At 32.6% G+C, this 20,185-nt stretch overlaps 1 protein-coding gene across 1 annotated transcript in view; it reads right to left on the reverse strand.

Moving 5' to 3' along the window:
• The window catches only part of LOC131853476 (neurogenic locus Notch protein), a 161,071-nt gene extending 141,428 nt beyond the window's left edge, over positions 1-19,643 (reverse strand). Inside the window, exon 1 of the mRNA XM_059204371.1 lies at positions 19,329-19,643. Within this exon, the coding sequence (XP_059060354.1) occupies positions 19,329-19,440 (112 nt within the window). The 5' untranslated portion in view covers positions 19,441-19,643. The remainder of the gene's footprint in view (positions 1-19,328) is intronic.
• Positions 19,644-20,185: the final 542 nt, after the last annotated feature.

The raw sequence follows: 20,185 nt of genomic DNA on the forward strand, positions 1-20,185 counted from the left end.
TTGTGTGACTTTGTCACGACACCGCCGCTTTCTCAATTTCAAAATAACGCCGTCTACACCTACAATTAATTAATTATCCACAACTAACACACCTAATTACTCACTTGGAGAACTGGTCTACAATCTTAAGTAACCCAGACAGATATAAAAGCAAGAATACCAATACTCATTATAATTTATCTGTAACAAGATGCATTTTTACGACATAAAACTTCAAAGTACTTAAGGCCGCTGCGGTAAACTTAATCAATGAGTCACATGTAGGCTGTGGGCGTGATGCTAAAATCCATAGATAGCGTAAATTACAATTCATCTATACCTTTTAAACCTTATTAATATGTACGTGAGATACAAATTTAATTAATTCTAAAATTGCTAGAAATTTTGTTTGAGCACTAAATAACATGAGAGTGATTTCCTAAAACGGCTAATAAGATATCGATCTAGCGATCAGGTGGTCCAGAAATTACGTGTATTCTTGCGATATGGATTCAACATAAAAATGAAACTGTAATCGTATGTTTACAACACATTATAACAGAGATGCTAGGGAGGTCCGTAACCGTAACCGAAACTATCGATTATCCGATATCAAAAAATATCCGTAACCGTAACCGAATCCGAAATAAAAGTTTCGGATAATATCGGATAGGACACATTATGTAACCATTTCATTAGCTATTTTATTTTACTTTTGAAATCTCTTAAGAAAATAATATCCGTAACCGAAATTATCCGACTCTAACGGATAATCCGAAATAATTTCATATCCACATCCGTATCCATATCCGGTATAATAATCATTCCTATATCCGAAACCTATCCGTATCCGAAATTTCATATCCCTGCATTATAATTAAACTTAAGGAACATTAAAGTCAAAATTAATATGAAAGAAGATTTTTTTATAGAATTTGAAGAGTTGTCATGTTACACAAGTGATAATAAATGAGTTGCCATTCCAGAGGCCTGGAATATTATACAAGAGGTATGATCCTGAAATTTCATTAGCTAATCGCAGCTTACAACCGATTTATAATGTATGTGTATGTATTTTTGTGTAATATGTATTTTTTGAATCAGAATTAATCAGAGCTTGTTTTATAGATACTAGACAACTGATATACATATGAAGATAAACAGATAGGTCGTGAGTTTCTTTTCCATTCCAAATACATAAAGAAACTTATTTATGAAATTTTATGTAGCACAAAAGTAAAATGAATAAGAAGTTACAAGTAGATCGTGCATCAGTCATCCCTCGACGACAGGCCTCGACTGCTCAGTGGAAGACAAGTGGCTCGGCGATAACTCAGGGCTAAATTCGTTGCCGGTTACGAGTACAGATCGGGTTAAGCTTCCATGAACTTTAACCTCATCCACTCGGGATTACGTTGATGGATGTTACAAAATAGATCGCGCTCTACTAGTTTGTGATGATTTCATTTGATTCATTTAGCTACTAACTTCGGATCGAGTAGGTATGTGAAATATTTATTATCACTACATGGTATAAAACAAAGACGCTGTCTGTCCGTCCCTATGTATGCTTAAATCTTTAAAACTACGCAACGGATTTTGAAACTTTTTTTTAATAGGTAGAGCGATTCAAGAGGAAGGTTTGTATATAATACATGTACACTCGTGCGAAGCCGGGAGATATTCAATAAAATACAATATTTATTCTATCAAAAGAGGCCTAAGTTGCTCCTTATTACATCAGCTACCTGCCAAAAAAGTCGCGACAAAAACGATCAGCCATTTCATAAATGGAACAAATAGACAGACAGACAATTAGCATGTATAAACAATTATTTCATTATTACAAACAGACACTTTGTATATATATGTATAGAAGATAAGGGAAAAAGCAATCTAATACAAATACCTACTGACTACATTTCGTCTATTCACGTAGAAATCAATTCACTTTCATTATTCAATACAAAAATCAATTATATCCTTATATAGCTATTGCTATGATTGGTTGGAAAGTCTAATTAAATAAAATGGCCATGTATAATTTTCTGCTAAAGGTTACAGAGTCGAGCCATAGGTTAATCCTAAGGGAATCGGCTTAATATACCATATAAGTTTGTCTCACAATAAGGCTCCACTAGCGTTTTACAATACTGGTAATTTAGCTCTAGAATTGGCAACGGTGCCGTCAATGCCGGATTTAGATCTAACACCTTAAGCCGATTTATATAGATTGCGAAACATATTATAATGTGCAATTTGCAAACAATAATACATGAACATCAGCATTTCAGCACTCCTTTGTTCCACGAATTGACTTTGCCTCGGTATCATATAAAAGAACAGACAATCATGTCCGCCGGCTTCAGTTATATTATTATTACATATATTTATGTATAAAATTTGTTTTAAAAGAGTATATTATTTTTAGTTCTCGGCCTCATACAAAAACTGACGGTAGATCAAACTTATCATGTGTCTGTAATAGACCTATACGAAGAAAGCATTTGTAATGTTTATAACTTTTTAATTAAGCTTCATCAATTAAATCAAATTTGTATAGTCTTTACAATAAATGATCAACAAAAACAGCTATCTAATTCTTATAAAATTTAGAAAAAAAAACATTACCAGCTCAAGAATATGGAAGAATTGATGTTTTGAACATACAAACTGTAAACTAAAACTATAACAACTTATACAAAGAAATGTCTACCTAACGCCAACAAATTAAAGTAATAATTCCAATTTATAATAATAAACTAGCCAGCATCGCGTGACATTGCACAGTGAAAGCAATCATTTAAAGAGCTCTTTAGAAGCCAAATCCGGTCATTTAAACGCAATCGAATGTATTAAAATTCAAATATAGAATAACGAAATACCAACTGAAATAATCATATTCGACCGCAAATATGTAATAAACAAAATAATAACCTTTTTTATAAATCATAGAGTCGAAACCGAGTCACACGCGAGGTGAATCATGATACTGTTCTGAGAAAACGGAAACGACGAATTCTGTGTTCTTTTTTATGGTATGAACCGGCTAAGTTAAATATGACACGGTTTCCATGGCTGCCGAGTGAGTTTTTGTTGTTCTTATCGATTCGACGGTTAGTGGCCGTCGTGCGCCGAACACCTGCGCTTGCGCACCCGGCGCAAATCTCGGAGGGTGCCTCACTCGGGGTCGTACCGAAGACCGAGCAGGTAAACGGGATCATCCCTTCTGTACCAACTGCATACAGTTTCGTTAAACTACATAATTGAAACTATTTTCAATATATTCGTTGGTAACATTGGCTGTATGGAAACTGAGGTCGGAGTACTTCGATTTATGACCCCTATCCAAGGCTATTTAGTATAAAACAATCCCAGTCTCCTTTGTACAGTACCTGACATGAACATTCTAATATGAGTAAGACAAATTCCATTAAATAGTTTAGCATTTTTGATAACAAAATCTATAACTACAAATTCTACGGGTATATGAAAAAATTGAAGATGTATATCATAATTATTATTTAATGTGCACAGAAGGAGACAAAAACACGCCAATTGATCCCTTGTATCCGAAACTTAAATAATCCTTTAACGGAGGATGTAACCAAAATTTTAACTAAACAACAGTTAAAGTAGGCCTTAAAGTTAGGAATGTACCACATCTATATATTATGTACTATCTGACCCGTGCAACTTCAACTGCATCACACTTACTTCATATGTATTACTTATATTTTTCCCAATTCACATAATATCTCTTTAAATTATTATGATAATTTGATTATTATGACATTACTGTAAAGTTTCGACAAAATTCGTTCAGTAGTCTCTGTGTGAAAGAGTAACAAACATTCATCCATACAAACTTTCGGGTTTATAATATTAGTATGATTGTTGCAGCGATGGGAGTGGTATATTCTGTGGGAAAATCCTCAATATTTATATAAGACTAGCAGATCCGACCACGCGTTGTTGTGGGTTAGGTTCTTGAATAAAATAATATTGCGACTATAAATTGAGATGTTAGCTAGGCCTATCTTTCAAGTTGGATCAAATTGCAAATCAAATTGAAACGATTGCAGTTCAGTAGTTTAGGAGTCCATCGCGGACAAACAATGTGATACGTAATACATATAACATACATATAAATAAAATTGGAATGTCTGTTTGTAATATTGATATAACCGTTTTTTACGACACGCAAATGAATATAAAATAACACTTTACAATTTTTGGCTGCCTGTCAATTTTTGTCTCTCTGTTTGTTCCGGCTAATCTCTGAAATGGCTGTACCGATTTTGACAGATAGCTGATGTAATAAGGAGTAACTTAGGCTACTTTTATTTTGGAAAAATAAAGTTAAATTCCACGCGGACGAAGTCACGGGAACACCTAGTTTTTATATATAAAAGATTAAAAAAAAAAGAACTGTTCAATATTAACACGAATGCTATATGTCTAAGTCGATTACTTTGAGTAATGACGGTAATTAGGGGTTCTGTAACGTCAGATCTCGCTGTTACGTAATTCTACACATCGCATGTTCAGTGGAGGTACTGCCACTTGCATCTCAAAGAACCGTGAGTACAACAGACGTACAAAAAACAAGTATCAAATAGGTAGAAGGTATTAATTACAGTGTCTCTACACGATACCGGCGTTATGTAATTAACCATTGCCTACATCGGTGTCGAAATTATATTTGGCAGTTATTTTATTCATTAACATGTCATATAAATTATGTATTTCACTTTCTTGCGGTTACAAAAATTGACAATAAATATATTAGTTATTTATTTTGGCACTAATAGACAACACTATATATATATATATATATAGTGATTGATAAGCAGTACCGAAACATTTTTCTTACAATTACCATTACATTAATACGTGAAGTAAAAAATTTGTACCCCTTTCTACGAAAATTTCGCAAACTTACAGTTTATATAAACAGGAATGCAAAAAGCAAATATTTTCTTTTTAATTTAGCTTAAGTTCATCAAATTAATAAAAAAAAAACACCACAGGATTTTTGTATCTTTTTAGATATATACGAGACAGTTTCATGTAGTATAACACAAAACATGGTGCGTAAAGGAAGCATAGTTAATAAACAAACATAGTAACGTTTTGATGGCATAAGTTTGAAGAAATATCAATGTCTGAAAATTATTTATTGTATGTGAGAAGACATAATTTGCAAGATACACCTATAAGGTTTATTACCGGATATTGAAAAAAAGCTGTTGAAAATGCTGCCGGTCACGCGATTGCCGGACTTACAGTCAAATGTTATGCAGAACTCACATAATGTCCAAAGGCATCAATGTGTATATATGGTATACTTATTTAAGGTATATATGTGACTATATTAAATGGAGAGGAATTTATACCTTCAGACCATTTTAATGGTTAGTCTGCTAGTTTTAGTATCCGCTACCAATTCTGCAAGATTTGTGACTACGTTATCTTCTATTTGCGTGATCAAAAAAACACTGTATAATCAATACAAATAAATAACATTCAAGTATATGTTTGTAATTTCAAATTAACACCTTTTCACTAAACATATAAAGGTATATAATTGTTATTATTAATTGTTTTTAGTTTAACTGTCTGTTTGTTATTGCTAATCTCTAGCTAAACTAAACGGTTGGATCCATTTTGACGGAACTTGCAATCTCTGATAGCTATTATTAGGTGTAACTTAGTCTACTCTTATTTTTTTAATAATAAAAATGTTAAATTCCACGCGGTCTAAATAGCAGGTAACTGCTATTAATCTGTAAGTTTATATTAAATCTCAAGCTTGTAGACGTATTTTAAAGTCTTTTAATTCAGTAGCTTCACACAATGCATATATTACTTAAATAATTGTGCGAGCTACGCAGACCAGATGTCGACTAGCGACGCTGTATGCATGCAGTCAATACCACGAGCGAGCAACTCTTGTAATCTGTATAATTAAATGCCATTGCTTCATCAGGCTCTCGGGGTACATTTGTAAGTACACTTAAATGGTTAACATTAAACTGCCTTAAATACATTAAACTATTGATAACTTTAACTCTAGTAGATACGGTAGATTTTTATTATTTTTCTGATATATCAACTGCCTATTAGTATATTAGACTATTGATAGTTTTAAATCAACTACTACGGCAGATTTTGATTATTTGTTTTTTGACATAATAAGGAGAATTTCTCCTTATTACATAGTGCTACCTGCCACAAAAGTCCCGTCAGAATTGATCCAGCCACTTCTAACTAGTTTTATTTTAGAAAAATAAAGTTAAATTCCACGCGGACGAAGTCGCGGGAACAGCTAGTATTAATATATAGATGATAGTACTTTGTACTTTTAAACAAAGTTGAAAACCTCGTATCGATGTAACTAATGTAAAAAGCGATTAAGTTAACCATAAATCATACCATAAAGAACAAGTGCAGGCTAGGGAAATAGCAGATTCGAGTAGACCTATGAAAACAATGCAAGTTGTCAGGTAGACAGTGTAACAAGTTGTAGCAAGTGCACCTAGCGTCAGGTTTTATGACGTTCTCTTTGTTTATGGCCCGTTCAATGAATGGTCGGAAACGATCCACTAGAAGTTTAAAACATTTTGCCGGATTGAAGAGCCTTCCGGGCGACATCCTTTTGTCTCGAGCGCTCTCGCTGTCAACAAGCCATTCAATAATGGCGACTAACTGTATACCCAGCCATAAAGCCCTGAATCTACTTTTTGGATGTTTCAACCATATCGTTATCGTAAAGCTGGAAATATTTTTGCATCTTCAGTGCAACGATTTACATTATAATCTTTGTGTGTATTTAAATTTTCAACCACTTGCAGACTTATCAAGATTTATTAAAGCTTTTCTGTTAAGGTTTTGGCAGACGTCAATCTCAGATTTGGACAGTTCAGTTGTACAGGCAGTTCCTTCTTTTGGACATTGTTCGTTTGTCGCTATAATTTTCATTTATTTATATCTTGTTTCATATTAATATACAAAGAAAACGAATACGTCAAAATGCAGCAAATCTCCTATATTAAAAAATAATTTAAAAATGTGGTTTTGTTCATATTCGGAAACTTGAGTAGACAAGAAGAAATCTACTTAGGTATTAGGTGTGTAAAATTAGCAATTTCGATATTAAGATGCCGATTAGCAGTTTTAATAAGTAGCATTCACATAACCCACCCACATATATACAGTTCACGGAAATACAGATTGCTCCAAGTTCAGATATCCGAGGTCACAATTACAATGTGTACTACAGCAGATAAGCCCAATTCACACGCTCAACTGATATGCGCTTCCGTGCTTCGGTCGACTTGCCTGGACCTGTTACGAGTATGGTACAGTTGTACCCAGAACTACTTTCATCAGATATCTTTAGCCTGAATTAAATTGCACAAATCTTTGTGAAGAAAAGATCCAAGAAACCTTAATCCACATTGCAATAACTAAACGAAGAAGTAAAATTTTTAATTCAACTTATACTCCGAATACCAAATTACTAGGTAATATTTTTTATATAATTATTGCAGCAAACAAGCTGACGACCCATCTGGTGCAAAGTATAGATTTGCATAGCATCACAGATGTCACTAAATTACACATATCACACTCGAACGTGATTCCTGAGAACAAAGGTACTCTGCAATTTCACTATCATATTATTCTTTCAAATTGGAACACAGTTTAAAAAGCGAGCTGCTTTGCGACTTAAGACGAGACCGAGGCTCAAATGACTTTGTACAACGTTTACAAGGATTATAACGAAATTATCCTAATTGAGGCAACTGGAACCTTGTCCTAGTTCCCGAGTCCACCATTTCTGATAGGATTGATTCACACGCTCGATAGGTGCTTCCGCGCTTCCGTCGACTTGTCAGGAGCCGAACCGCAGCACTATCGTCGCCGCTTCCGCCGGACACCGCGTCGTCCGATATTTCGTGGCCGTAAACAAAGCGTGCGACCCGTATTGATAATGTTTAATGAGCTCGGTTATCATCTACATACATATCGTCATGCCTATCTCCCATTGAGGTAGACAAGGAAAATTAAACGCTATTTTATTTTGTCTGTATACTTCTGTCCATTCATGTTTCAATGCGTTGCCAGTGTCGTCTAGGGCTTTCTACTCTTTCTCTTATAAGACGAACTTCTTAGCTTAGATTCACCATGCGGTACACGAGTCCATCGTGTAGCAAAATGAGAAACTCTGCAGCTTCCGGTATTTATAGGCCAGGTGTAGGTATGTTTAAGGTGTTTCTTTATTTATATTCTACGTACTTCATTATAGTTTCTATACATGTATTCTATGTACATATTTATAAAACATTATAAGCATTTCTATCAGTTGTTCTTTACCTATAGTAAAGGTTTCTTTAGTTTTTGATTAGGCGGCAGTGTACCTATATGTCTAATACTAAAGTTATAGTTTTAAGTTATAAGCTTTTTACTATTCTAGAACTAATCTGGGTTTACTGTATATGAAATTAATATTGGATTGTTCATAGTTTTTGTATGCTCGGTTAATTAGATTACCGCTATTAGAACAATAACGTTCTCACAATGGTCTCCACCTAGTCGCACTTTCCGTACTTCCATGTCGCGATGCGCATGCGCCGGTTTCATTGTAGAAGCAAAACAACGTAATGAACATCGAGTGTTACGAAAACATCAGCTATAGTTTCACACGGGTTACTTAAGTAACTATTATAACATTTAATATTATCAAGATTTTATCACGCTGAGAATTCTAGTAGCACCAATTCACAAGCGAAAAAAAGTTTAAAAAAAGACATTTTCTCTAGCGTCTCTACAGCAGACCAAGTACAAAAAATATGGATCTGTCAAATCTAAATTTTAAATTCAAATATCAATGTATACATAACATTATTCAGATCAAAAATTACAAAAAATAGTCTCAATTTGTACCTGTTATAGCTATTACGCATCAGTAACTTTTAATTGCACCATAATCCAATTATAAATTTGTTACATATTTTTCGAGTCGTGCAAAATGTCTGAGGTCCAATGCAGTGATTAGTTTATTTAAATTTATATTCACATTAACATATATATTAATAAAAACACAGGTTTATATTTAGTTCATGTCCCAGGTACAGTATAAAAAATTAAAGCAAATAAAGAAATTACTGTGTTAATTATAATTATAACTCAAAAAGTAACCTCGCATCGTATCGTCTAATTTAATTTGATGAAATAATTTTGTCACTTATAAATAAAGTAAATTAAATATTTAGGCACCAATTTGAACATGCGTTTCCTGCAAAAAACATCCACTAGTATACATTTTAAACAAATATTACCTAGATCTCAAATGTAATATGATACTCCGCAATTACTAATCAGAAAAAATAGAAGATTAACTAAATAAATAAAGTACATAATGCTAAGAGTAATATCTAACTAATAAGGAAACACTTTACAACCCGAAACGAAGTAATGCACAAAGTATTTCAAAATGAAATATGGTCAATATAATCTGATAAGTATAAATAAATGATATGTAGATATTAATACAATAAAGAACCTGATATCCTTCTCACATACATTTATCAGTTCTGTGTAAGCACATACAAAAACATAATTTATAGCGAAACATTTCTAATGTCAACTTCTTATATATTGACGACCAATCAAAACTTCATATCTGTCTCTAAAACCGCCAGTGGCAGGTTTCATAATCTTTTCTTGATTACGTTCGCTTTTGAGTTTGGGAACCGTTACAAACTGCCTCCTATCGTCGATAACAAACATAAAACAATGAACAGTCGTATCATAATCCATCATAGACAATAGACATTTGATCATTATCTGTTTGTAATTGTTACCTAAAATATACATTGCTGTACCATCGGAGTTAATATCATAGGAAGCTTAAAATACCTATTCAACTTCTTGATTTACATTTCCAGTTTCATTACATATTTTAGTGCTTATTGTTAATAAAATATTTGTTATAAAATTTCAATGATCAAATTATAAACTTTAACCATAATGAAAATGGAAATATTCCACTATTTCTTTTAGTTAGACCATTATTCTTGTCAAACAAATAATAAACATAAATATAAAGTTAGGATAGTATTTTTTATTATATACTAATATTAAGTTTCAATCTCCAGACAAAAGATTATCAACCTATCGAATCTTTCAAACTATCGCTGTCAAATTTCTGGGCTCACATTAAATTTATAACTTTAAACGAAAGGGTGTTTCCGTATTGTACGTGGTCTGATAAAAGCATAAATAACCTTTATACCAGTGAATTGAAACTGGTTACCAATGTACACCTACGCAAACAAGGCATAAAAAGCCAACATCACATAGAATAATGCGAAGTAGTAAAAACTTAATTCGATATTAAAACTAATTCCAAATTTATTAAACTCTTATGTATTCACATTTTTATAAGCGATAAAATGCTTGAAGAGAATTTAATCAACAATAAAGTTTTATGCATTCTACCTTCATTGACTATTAACCTCCCAAATTGTAATGAAGTGGAATAAAATAAAGCGGAAATTGTAAACTGACAATGTCTCGGCGCGTTTTCTATTTCTCTACGCAATCTCTGTTCTCCGTTGCCATAAACTAACTCGCCCGTTCAGTTACACCCATGAACTGGTTTATCAAAGGTCATCCGAGCACTTTCCACGGCTATCAACCGTTCACACGTGTGTTTTCAACCAATTTCATGTCAATTAGCATCACAGTTCGAGATGCTATTAGCTTTTATGTTAGGATAAAGGTTTTTGTTATTATTTATATTAATGCACAAACTTTAAGCTTTTGTATTATTATAATAGCGTATGTTGTATTAAAGATGAAGTCATAGTATTGAATTTTAATATCAAAATCTTACATTATCAGTTATGGTCAGGTTATATATATCAACTACAGTTAATTTAATACGGTTAGTTTGTAATTGCTTAAATTATAATAATATTATTACTCTAGTATTAGTAAGTTTGTTCATTGCGTAAGATATAGGCAAATGTCAACATAGTTTCGTATCCGGAATATCGTGAAATATGAACGTGGCGCGCTCGACCTTTTTTAAAAAGATAGAAATCAAAACTCAAATTATAAAGGTCAGTCTGGTCAATGAACGGTCAATATTATCTATAATAAAGACACACGAGGCTGTAGTGGACAGTATAGTATTTATACTGCAGGAGGGATGATAATCAAATGATTGCATTTATGATAATGAAAAATATACTCTTAGACGAGATGATCAGCGTCCATTTTATTTATTGACTTAGCCGAATAAAATCTAACCATTTCTAAAAAAATATAACCTAAACATAACAAAACATATCTAATCACATTCAAGTTAAAATTAGAACCATTTCATTCAATGTTACAAATTTCTAATTTGCATCTAAGAACTCACGACTAAAGCCGATAATTCATCAAAGGTCAATTATGTTACCTGTAAAATGGCTAGTATACCTCTGTTGAAGTATATGAATAATTATTTATATACCTCAAATCTATACAAAATATAAATAATATTATTAACTTATGATAGATCATATACCATTTATTATTGTCCACATTCAAGATTATAAATAAGCTTTCACCGGTCTAGAAAGGCTAATCCTGCTTTTATAATTAGCAGCTCAATCTAAACTGAACTTTAATGTTCTATTTACATGATATAAAACAATATTATTTATAATGGTAACATTAAATATCTTCAGTCATCTCTTACTTAATTAATATTTTAAATTTAGAGATAAAATTACATTGCAGCCCATTAATGATTCGTACAAAACAATAGATGGTTAGGATCTAAGGGAGGTCATTGAACAATAATCAATTAAATAATTACATTCAAAAGACGTAACCTACCTACCACCGATTAATTAACTATATAATAGAATATCGTTTTGTTATTATTTTCCATTCAGGATGGATAGTAGATGGACTCCAACAGAATAAAGATTAGAAGGCTAAACGAATTCTGTTAATACAACTAATATGCACTGAAATAATCTTTATTCCAAAGTATTAAGAGTTAATTTAGTATAAATATTTGGTGATTGAATGGCATGTTTTAAGTACAGTGGGTGTGGGAGAGGTCTCGGATATTCGATATTCTACCCAACCCTTGGTTTAAAAGCATCGTAAAACAATAAACAAACTCCAGCGCTGACCTATTTAAATTCAATGAATTATCGGATTTCATTGTACTTATATCCATTTCAAGTTTTCAACAGCTATCATTTTGTTAACTTATGCATATTTTCTGTCCATTCAATGGAATTGTATAAGAAATTATACACGGGAGTCGACATGGCAACAACAAGAAGTAATTTGATAGAATTACTGTGATGGCGATGTGACGGTAGAGATATTACGGCTTCGGTGGTCTATCTGATTACCACTTTACTTCCGATGGTAGCGATTCCTGCACAATGCAAGCATTTATATTCAAGACTATGATTTTTTGTATCGGTTTGGGAGTTTTCTATGTGTACTACATGTATTTCTATCAATTGTCTAGTAACCATAACACAAACTTTGCTTAGCGTGGTACTAGGTGTTGCTTTTTTAACTAATCTAATGCTGTTGGCCGCAGCTGGCCTTTACAATTTCACCAAAAGATAGGGGGCGAGCAGATGGTACTCCAAACCCGCAATAGGACTTATGGGCGGTTGAAAGCCAACTCCTACCTGATGAATACGACTTTAGACTGAGGGCACTGCTAAGCATTCGAACCAAGCTCAGGCCGTCGTAATTTCAGAGATAATATTAATGTTATATACACTATGTACTTAATAAGAGCAGATACACGCAATCCAGATGCCGTATATTAAACACCTTTTCATTTTTGTATCCTCCACACGCTTAGCCCGAAGCGATGTTTGGTGTTCGTGACACGGGCGCGGGCGCAAGCTTATTATTAAAGCAAACTACGGACGAACGGACGGACCGATAACCACTTGCGCATATTCATACAGCGATACTATGTAAACACTCGACTGGGGAATGTACGTTTTAAATTTACTGTGATAAACTGAAGTGACAAGATTCTTAACAATATTGGGATAAAGTTCATAATGGGTCGACAAGATTCGAGATTTTACCAGTTTGAAATTCAAATTTTATCGTCGCATACTGAAAACGCATATGGTACGATGTTTAACATTGTTGACAAGTCAAAACATGAAGATGTGATTTTTAGGGCACATGGATAAAAACATTATTTTTCACCTCTCTTTGGATTTATCAAGACTCCAATACTATAAAAAGTATTACCTAAAATTTTATAATCATTTGAGAAAATCGGTTCTGTAAATATTGCACAAGTACTATAAAAGGTTCATTAGGAAAAATCAGAAATACATTTTAATTCTGGTTCATAATTTCATTTAATATGACGAATCTTCATAAGAACATGGCTCCCAAAAACATGAATGTTTTCTTATCCATCGTTTCCTGAATGCAAAAACTCAACTTTGCAGAAGACTAGTTTCAACGCAGCGATGTCTTATCTTCTTGCAATATTAGTACAGTATCCGTTAGTTATAGTACGTTTATGGTTTATGTTACTCTTTTATCTACTTATATCTCAAGGTAAATTTAATATACCCAGGTACCTTTCGAGGTATATTTCGAATACGAACCACTCCCTAACAGCTAAGAGGTCGCGTTATCTACGACTAGCTCTGTTTACTGACACAACACAGGCCTCGCAGCTTGTTCAAACAATGCTCCGTAGACCCCACGGATGCAGGACAGGTTTGCTGGGCGATAGGGATTTACAAGTGGACCGAGTTTTATTGTAAGGAGTTTGAACTCTTTGAAACAAAATCCTCTATATACTGGAAATTTTCATTGCTTGATGAGGATGATCATTTATTTGTAATATCTTGTACTTAATATTGTGTCTTTGACTTTTTATAACATAATTAGGAACAGCCGTTATAATTAGATCGTTCGATACGTATATCTTTAACAACATCAATAAAAACTATATTATCATGCTGAAGAGCCAATTACTCATTAGCACCAAAATACGGTTTTCATCTAAAGAAAGAACACTGTCATTTATAATCCTCAATAAATATATTTATTAAACCTTTATTAGTCAACGTTAGTATTTGATACATAACAATAGACAACTTTCGCATGAGAAACTAACATTTCCCAGACAATACTGTAGCTAATGCGTAATAAAAAACGCATGTTTGTCTCAGTGTTGGTGACGTAAAAACCTCAAAACCATTACTTTACATAATGCACCCGCATACTTAGGATCAGTTGAGTACAGGCAAGCTGCTTTGTTGGGTCTTAAAATACAAAAGACATTAATTCACACTTGTTTGCTAAATAATCTGAACCACTACAATACGCCATGCTTGTTAAACTTAATTTTTTACAATACTCATCGTCAGAATAATATCAAATACAAGAAAATGATTTTATAATGACATTGTAAATTGTTGTCCAAATATATTCAACAAAAATAGTTTTCAACAATATTTAACGTTGGAAAAAACGCAATTATTGACAAAAATAACTTCATCGCCCTTTACATCCTCGCATTGTATCAAAATTAGAGTAATTGCACGTGTGTACTGGAGTTTTATTAAAGTTATAACATTTTATAATTTAATCGCGTATGAAATTTTAATTTCAAAGGGTGCAACCACATGAACATTAACTTTATATGATTTAATCGGTATGAAGCCCAATAATTGTTATAAAGCAAAGTTTTATGACTCCAGCAATTATGATAATTTTGCGCGGATACCTTTGTATGAAATGCTTTATTTTACGAGTTAAGGATTATATGTTTAATTGTAAAGCAACGGTAATAAGAAACAAAGACCACAAATTAAGGTTGCATTCTTTGTTTAAATTAAGGATCCAAGTACTTTTATTATGGCTTCAAATTGAGTTGATTGTAAATGTAAAACACACTCATTGGTCCGTTCTATCAGTGGTCCAAATAATAGTTCAAGGTCTAGAATCATATGTTTCTGTCAAGACTTTAGTCGACTTAATTTGTGCTCCAACGTTTAATAGCCTCCTATTTATCTAACGCCATAATTAAGCCAAATAAATATACCTACTACATATAGTATATATATGTATACTACGAATGACAATATTTGAGATATAAGAATAAGTAATGATCATATTTGATCAGTTAATGAACTTTATCTCCTTCTCTGTTATGTATCCTGAATGTTTTCTAATAAATTAGAAATTATAGTGTCAACTATTGATAAATACTTTATGTCATTTAGTAAGTAAAAAAATAGATAACAATAATATTACTTACATAAAATTTAAGAATACCATAGTTTTATTAATAGATCTTACTCGTAAAACGTTTAAGTTGTGAGAATAATAAATCAAGATTGAAACTGCTATGATCAAAAGTGTTCCATGGACGTCCGACTACCAAAAAAGGCTAAATACCTAGCAAATAGCAGAAATCATTTACGATAGATAGCCATATCGAGTGTTTATTGCGTGTGGTCCGGATATTTGTGGCACAAAAGGAAAATGCAATACATAAGACTTTAGTTTTTCTTAAAGGGTACTGACAAATTGCTATTTCATCAACTAACGGTAACATGATACTTAATGTAATGGTTTATGTCATATTTACTAGTAATTGAGAAATAAACGATTTGTTAAATAACTGAAATTATATTCAAAATGTGGTTTTGTAGTATTAAACAATATTGACGGTACTTAAATCGAATATTAAATTCAAATCACATAAGTAATCTATAGCATGTATTAGTGCATTATATATATCACTTCATGTAGCTGATGGTACTACTGAAATATTCAATGTTTCTCAGACAGTTGGTGCGTTTCTTAGAAGAATTTCTCAGAGTCGATCGACTGGAAGCTATACCAGTAAATATTGTCATCATATGCAAATGTATCGTTTGCACTAATAAATAAAGATCATGATGCGAAAACATACTGGTAGTACAGCAGACGTGGAATCAAGTGAGAAATTGCTCCGAGTAAGTACATTTTAGTTGAGATTTATTCATGACAAGCAGTGTACAGTGACCTCAGTGGACAATTGGCGAAGTCTGGACAATTGGTCATTAATTGTGTCTGTTTATAAAAGTGGAGCAGCCATGTTTGAACAACATGATAATGTGCATTTCGATACGCAATAGAATAATAATGTAACGGAGCAGTTATAAACAATTACAATCCTGCTAATATTTTTGGGAAAATGAATTATTATATAACGAAAATTGATGAGAATAACTACACTAGAACTAGATGATATACATATGTATTCGTTCCTATCTCCAAGCCGCTTTCTTTACTAGCAGTGTTCTAATTTAGAGCAAAATATACTAGTAAAATTACTTGGTACCATAGAATACGCCTTGTTTTCTTCCTACAAACCTTAGTCCTTAGAAATGACTATGCATCAGAAGTAAATTACAATTTCTGATTGTTATGACTGTTATGATTAAGCCTATCTAGAAGTTTATCAAAAACTACTAAATAGATTTCAAATTAAAATTCCAATCGTATAAAAAATTTCGTCCATCGCAAAATCTCGTCAAGTTTACATCTATGTGTACCAGCGTAGATAACAGTCCAAAATTTTTGGAACCGAACAAATATTGAGACGGAAATTGTTATTATACTAATGATTTGACCGTGCATACATACTGAATGTTATCTCAACAAATCAAACAAAGGACAAAGCTTAAACCGTTAATGTTTTCAACGGAACTGCGTACTTGGAACATTGTTATGGATTGGCAGAATATAGTGTTACAGACCTTGTATTTTTAGAAACGGCAAAGTATTATGTCTTGTTTTCACGAATTGCTTTTAATTAAACTGCAAGACACGTGATAAAATACATAGCATTGTCTTTAAACATGACCACTGCTTATAGACATTACCGGAAATATAGTGACGTCCTCATGATCTCTCATGCGTTGCTTTAAAATTCCTGAGATCATCATAGTACTATGGTCTCACTTTAGTAATTTTACTAACATATGTCGCCCCTAAAATACAGAATGCAAAGCGAAACACTTGGCGGCAAAAGTATTCTTCTGTAACTACCTTGAAATATTATCTCAAATTTTATCATATATTATTAGTCTGCCAGAAACCTTTAATAACCCAGGCGACATCACCATTCCATTATCATAAAAAAATACATAATGATAACTATACATTGAAATGCTACTTAGTAAATTTTAGGTCTAATATTGTTATTGGCACAGAACTGGGCTAAAAGCTAATGTTAGTCATTTAATATACACGCATAGAATACAGGCACTTCATAAACATTAAGGAAAATAATAGTTTTGTAGGATTTGGTAGAAACCAATAAGTTTATGTCATTGTAATTAATTTAATAAAACCACATAATATTACTGTTGCACTCTATAAAGAATTTATATTTGTTTATAGAGTGCAACAGTAATTCCACATTTTATATTACAACATATTATTTTCGCAGTTTTATTTTTTAATTAAAAATTAATATCTGTTATAAGTCTCAAGTCGCTTTAACCCCGGCAAATGTAGAAACCTGCGTTTTTTATTGAATTCTCTAATAAAATACTGACGTTACATAAATAGTTTTAGTTTCATTATACAGTATAATAACACCCTTATTTCGTCACAACTTTTGTAACAAATATATTGTCTGAGGTGTACTAGACCTCAGACAAATTTTCAAGCAAGCAATTATTCAAGCTTCAATAGGTATTATAAAAACTTAACACCGCGTTGTATTCTAGATTTTTCATCATACAACAAAAATAATCCTATCCTCGACCTTTACTTCTTCTTTCTCACGCGGAATATGACTAATTTGATTAACCGAAGCATTACCTACGGTACATGTACCGAAACATGCATACAAATAGTCTATTCTATCACAACTTTCCCTAAAAATGGTTACCTCAGACAAACGGCTCCTTTCTCTAAGCAAAACAGAATAAAATAACAGTGTTATAGCATCAATATTCAAAAGTCCCAACGTAGTCCCGAGCACAGAAATCGTGGTCGAATGCATCGAATACTAATACAGACATTGTCAATTTGTATTCAACTAGTTTGGTTTAGGCGAACACGTCGTGCTGGGTACGAAAGGAATTAAACTCTTGTTTTATCTAACATCTAAACCTATTTTCTGATGTTCATTAGCATATATCGAGTATGTAGTATTTTATAATTAAACTACACTTTGAAGTTTAAAGTTTTTATTTATGAAATTATTAACTGGCAACATTTGTTCAGAACCGCTACATCTTGTGTATTTTCTTATCATTACAGCAGCTTCTGGCATAAGTCGTTTGTGATGCAGAGCTGGGCATAAAATTCTTCTGGATAGCTGTTTCAGTTTTATATTGATATCTAGTAGACATCATTAGTAGCCAGTCTACTATCTATCTAACTAACTAACCAAATTCATATAATCAACTTAGATATGCTCATATGTTGAATTTCTAATTGTAAAAGGAATATGGATATAAATAATAGATTAGCAAACGCCCTAATTACAAATAAAGCAAAGCAAAATTTTGTGTCTAATAGTGATAAAAATAAATGATTTACATTAATTCAAAATCATTCGATATTCTATAACAACAAAGCAATGTTGCTATTGTGTTACTTTATTAAATCCGTGATAAACTTGACTAAAAGCGAAAGATACTAGATATTATTCTTAAATTTATAGTTTGGTACAGTTTCATCTACTAATAAGGTTACTACAAACTATCTACGAAATAGGTGTACTAATTGCAATACAGTAAGCAATGGCTCTAATTGAGCCATTGCTTACATTTGAGCGCACAATATCCAGGTGGATGAATATTGTCATATAAAGAGATTAATACCCAGTATAAACTGGCAAACAGAAAGTAACATGACTACTCAAAGGAACTTAACAAAATTCTAAGAAGGTACCTACATTTACTATTTCATAGAAATTATTCTTAAATGGTAGAATTACATGCAATATAGGGGAAATATGATACAACGTCGTAATGCAACGATCTCAAGTTGCACGTCGCAGTTTAGCATCAATAAATGTGGTATAATTAAAAAACATTAAAAAAATGCGATGCGTTGACTTCACTCCAGTTTTTTAAACGACTTGTTTCACAAGTCTACACTGTGAGAACCGAGATATAAACCAACCAATTGCAATACGACGCCGTAACATGCGAAGCTTTCGTACACACAGTACTTTTTCCCGCGGCCGTTTTATCTGGCGAGCCGCGCTTTCATAAGCTCTGCCACTGTTTAAAAGTACGGAAACTGTCACTAACCTTCAACACCTTGGATCCAGGCTGCTAATGTCGACACCAGAACAGCAAAGGATAGCAATTTAATCCCATAATCCGGTATAAAGTTTCTCGACCACATTTTGTAGCACAACATTCACACATGGATCACACACATTTGTTTTACTTCTGCTGTCGTTTGACCACAAAATAATCAACACTCACGGAACTAAATGTAAGAACTGACACTTCATTTTGTTTTTGAACTGTTGTTACGTCGAAAACAATCCGTAATTTGTCATTTTAGCGGTAAAACACGGTTTGAAAATAACGTAAAGCCCGGTAGGAACATGCGCAGCCGCGTCCTGTTTGCATCTGACGGCTTTGTTCGTAAATACACAGCCTACGGTAAATCAAAATGGCGCCCGGTGCGCTTGTGTGCGTGTACGCGGCTTGTAACTACACTTAACTTATAATCTAAAGTGTTATAAAGTTTTTAGACACTATATATTGTTGTATTGAATATACCTAATAATTATTTAAGTTATGGAAATGCTGAACTACTGACAGAAAACCGTGAGAACACAGTCACGCACACATACAGAGGTACGCGAAGGAATGTTGATTCAATGGAGAAATCAAGCAATTCAACACTTCTCTGCGCTCGCAGCCAATCCAGAGCTTTTAAACTTTGTTATTTACTCTCCACATCATAGATGGCGCTGTACTGCTATTTTTATAGAAGGGTGGTTTTTGTAATAATTTTTTACGTAAATTTTTTTATGTCATAACTTATATAAAATATGGATATTTACTCAGATACTGCAATTAATATGCTTATTATAATATTGAAGAAATAATATATTAATGAATCGTTTATTAGTTATCAATACAACATTTTA

Source organism: Achroia grisella, unplaced genomic scaffold, assembly GCF_030625045.1.
Source record: "Achroia grisella isolate CSIRO2021 unplaced genomic scaffold, CSIRO_AGI_Agris_v1 utg902, whole genome shotgun sequence".
In the NCBI taxonomy this organism is placed as follows: Eukaryota; Metazoa; Arthropoda; class Insecta; order Lepidoptera; family Pyralidae; genus Achroia; species Achroia grisella.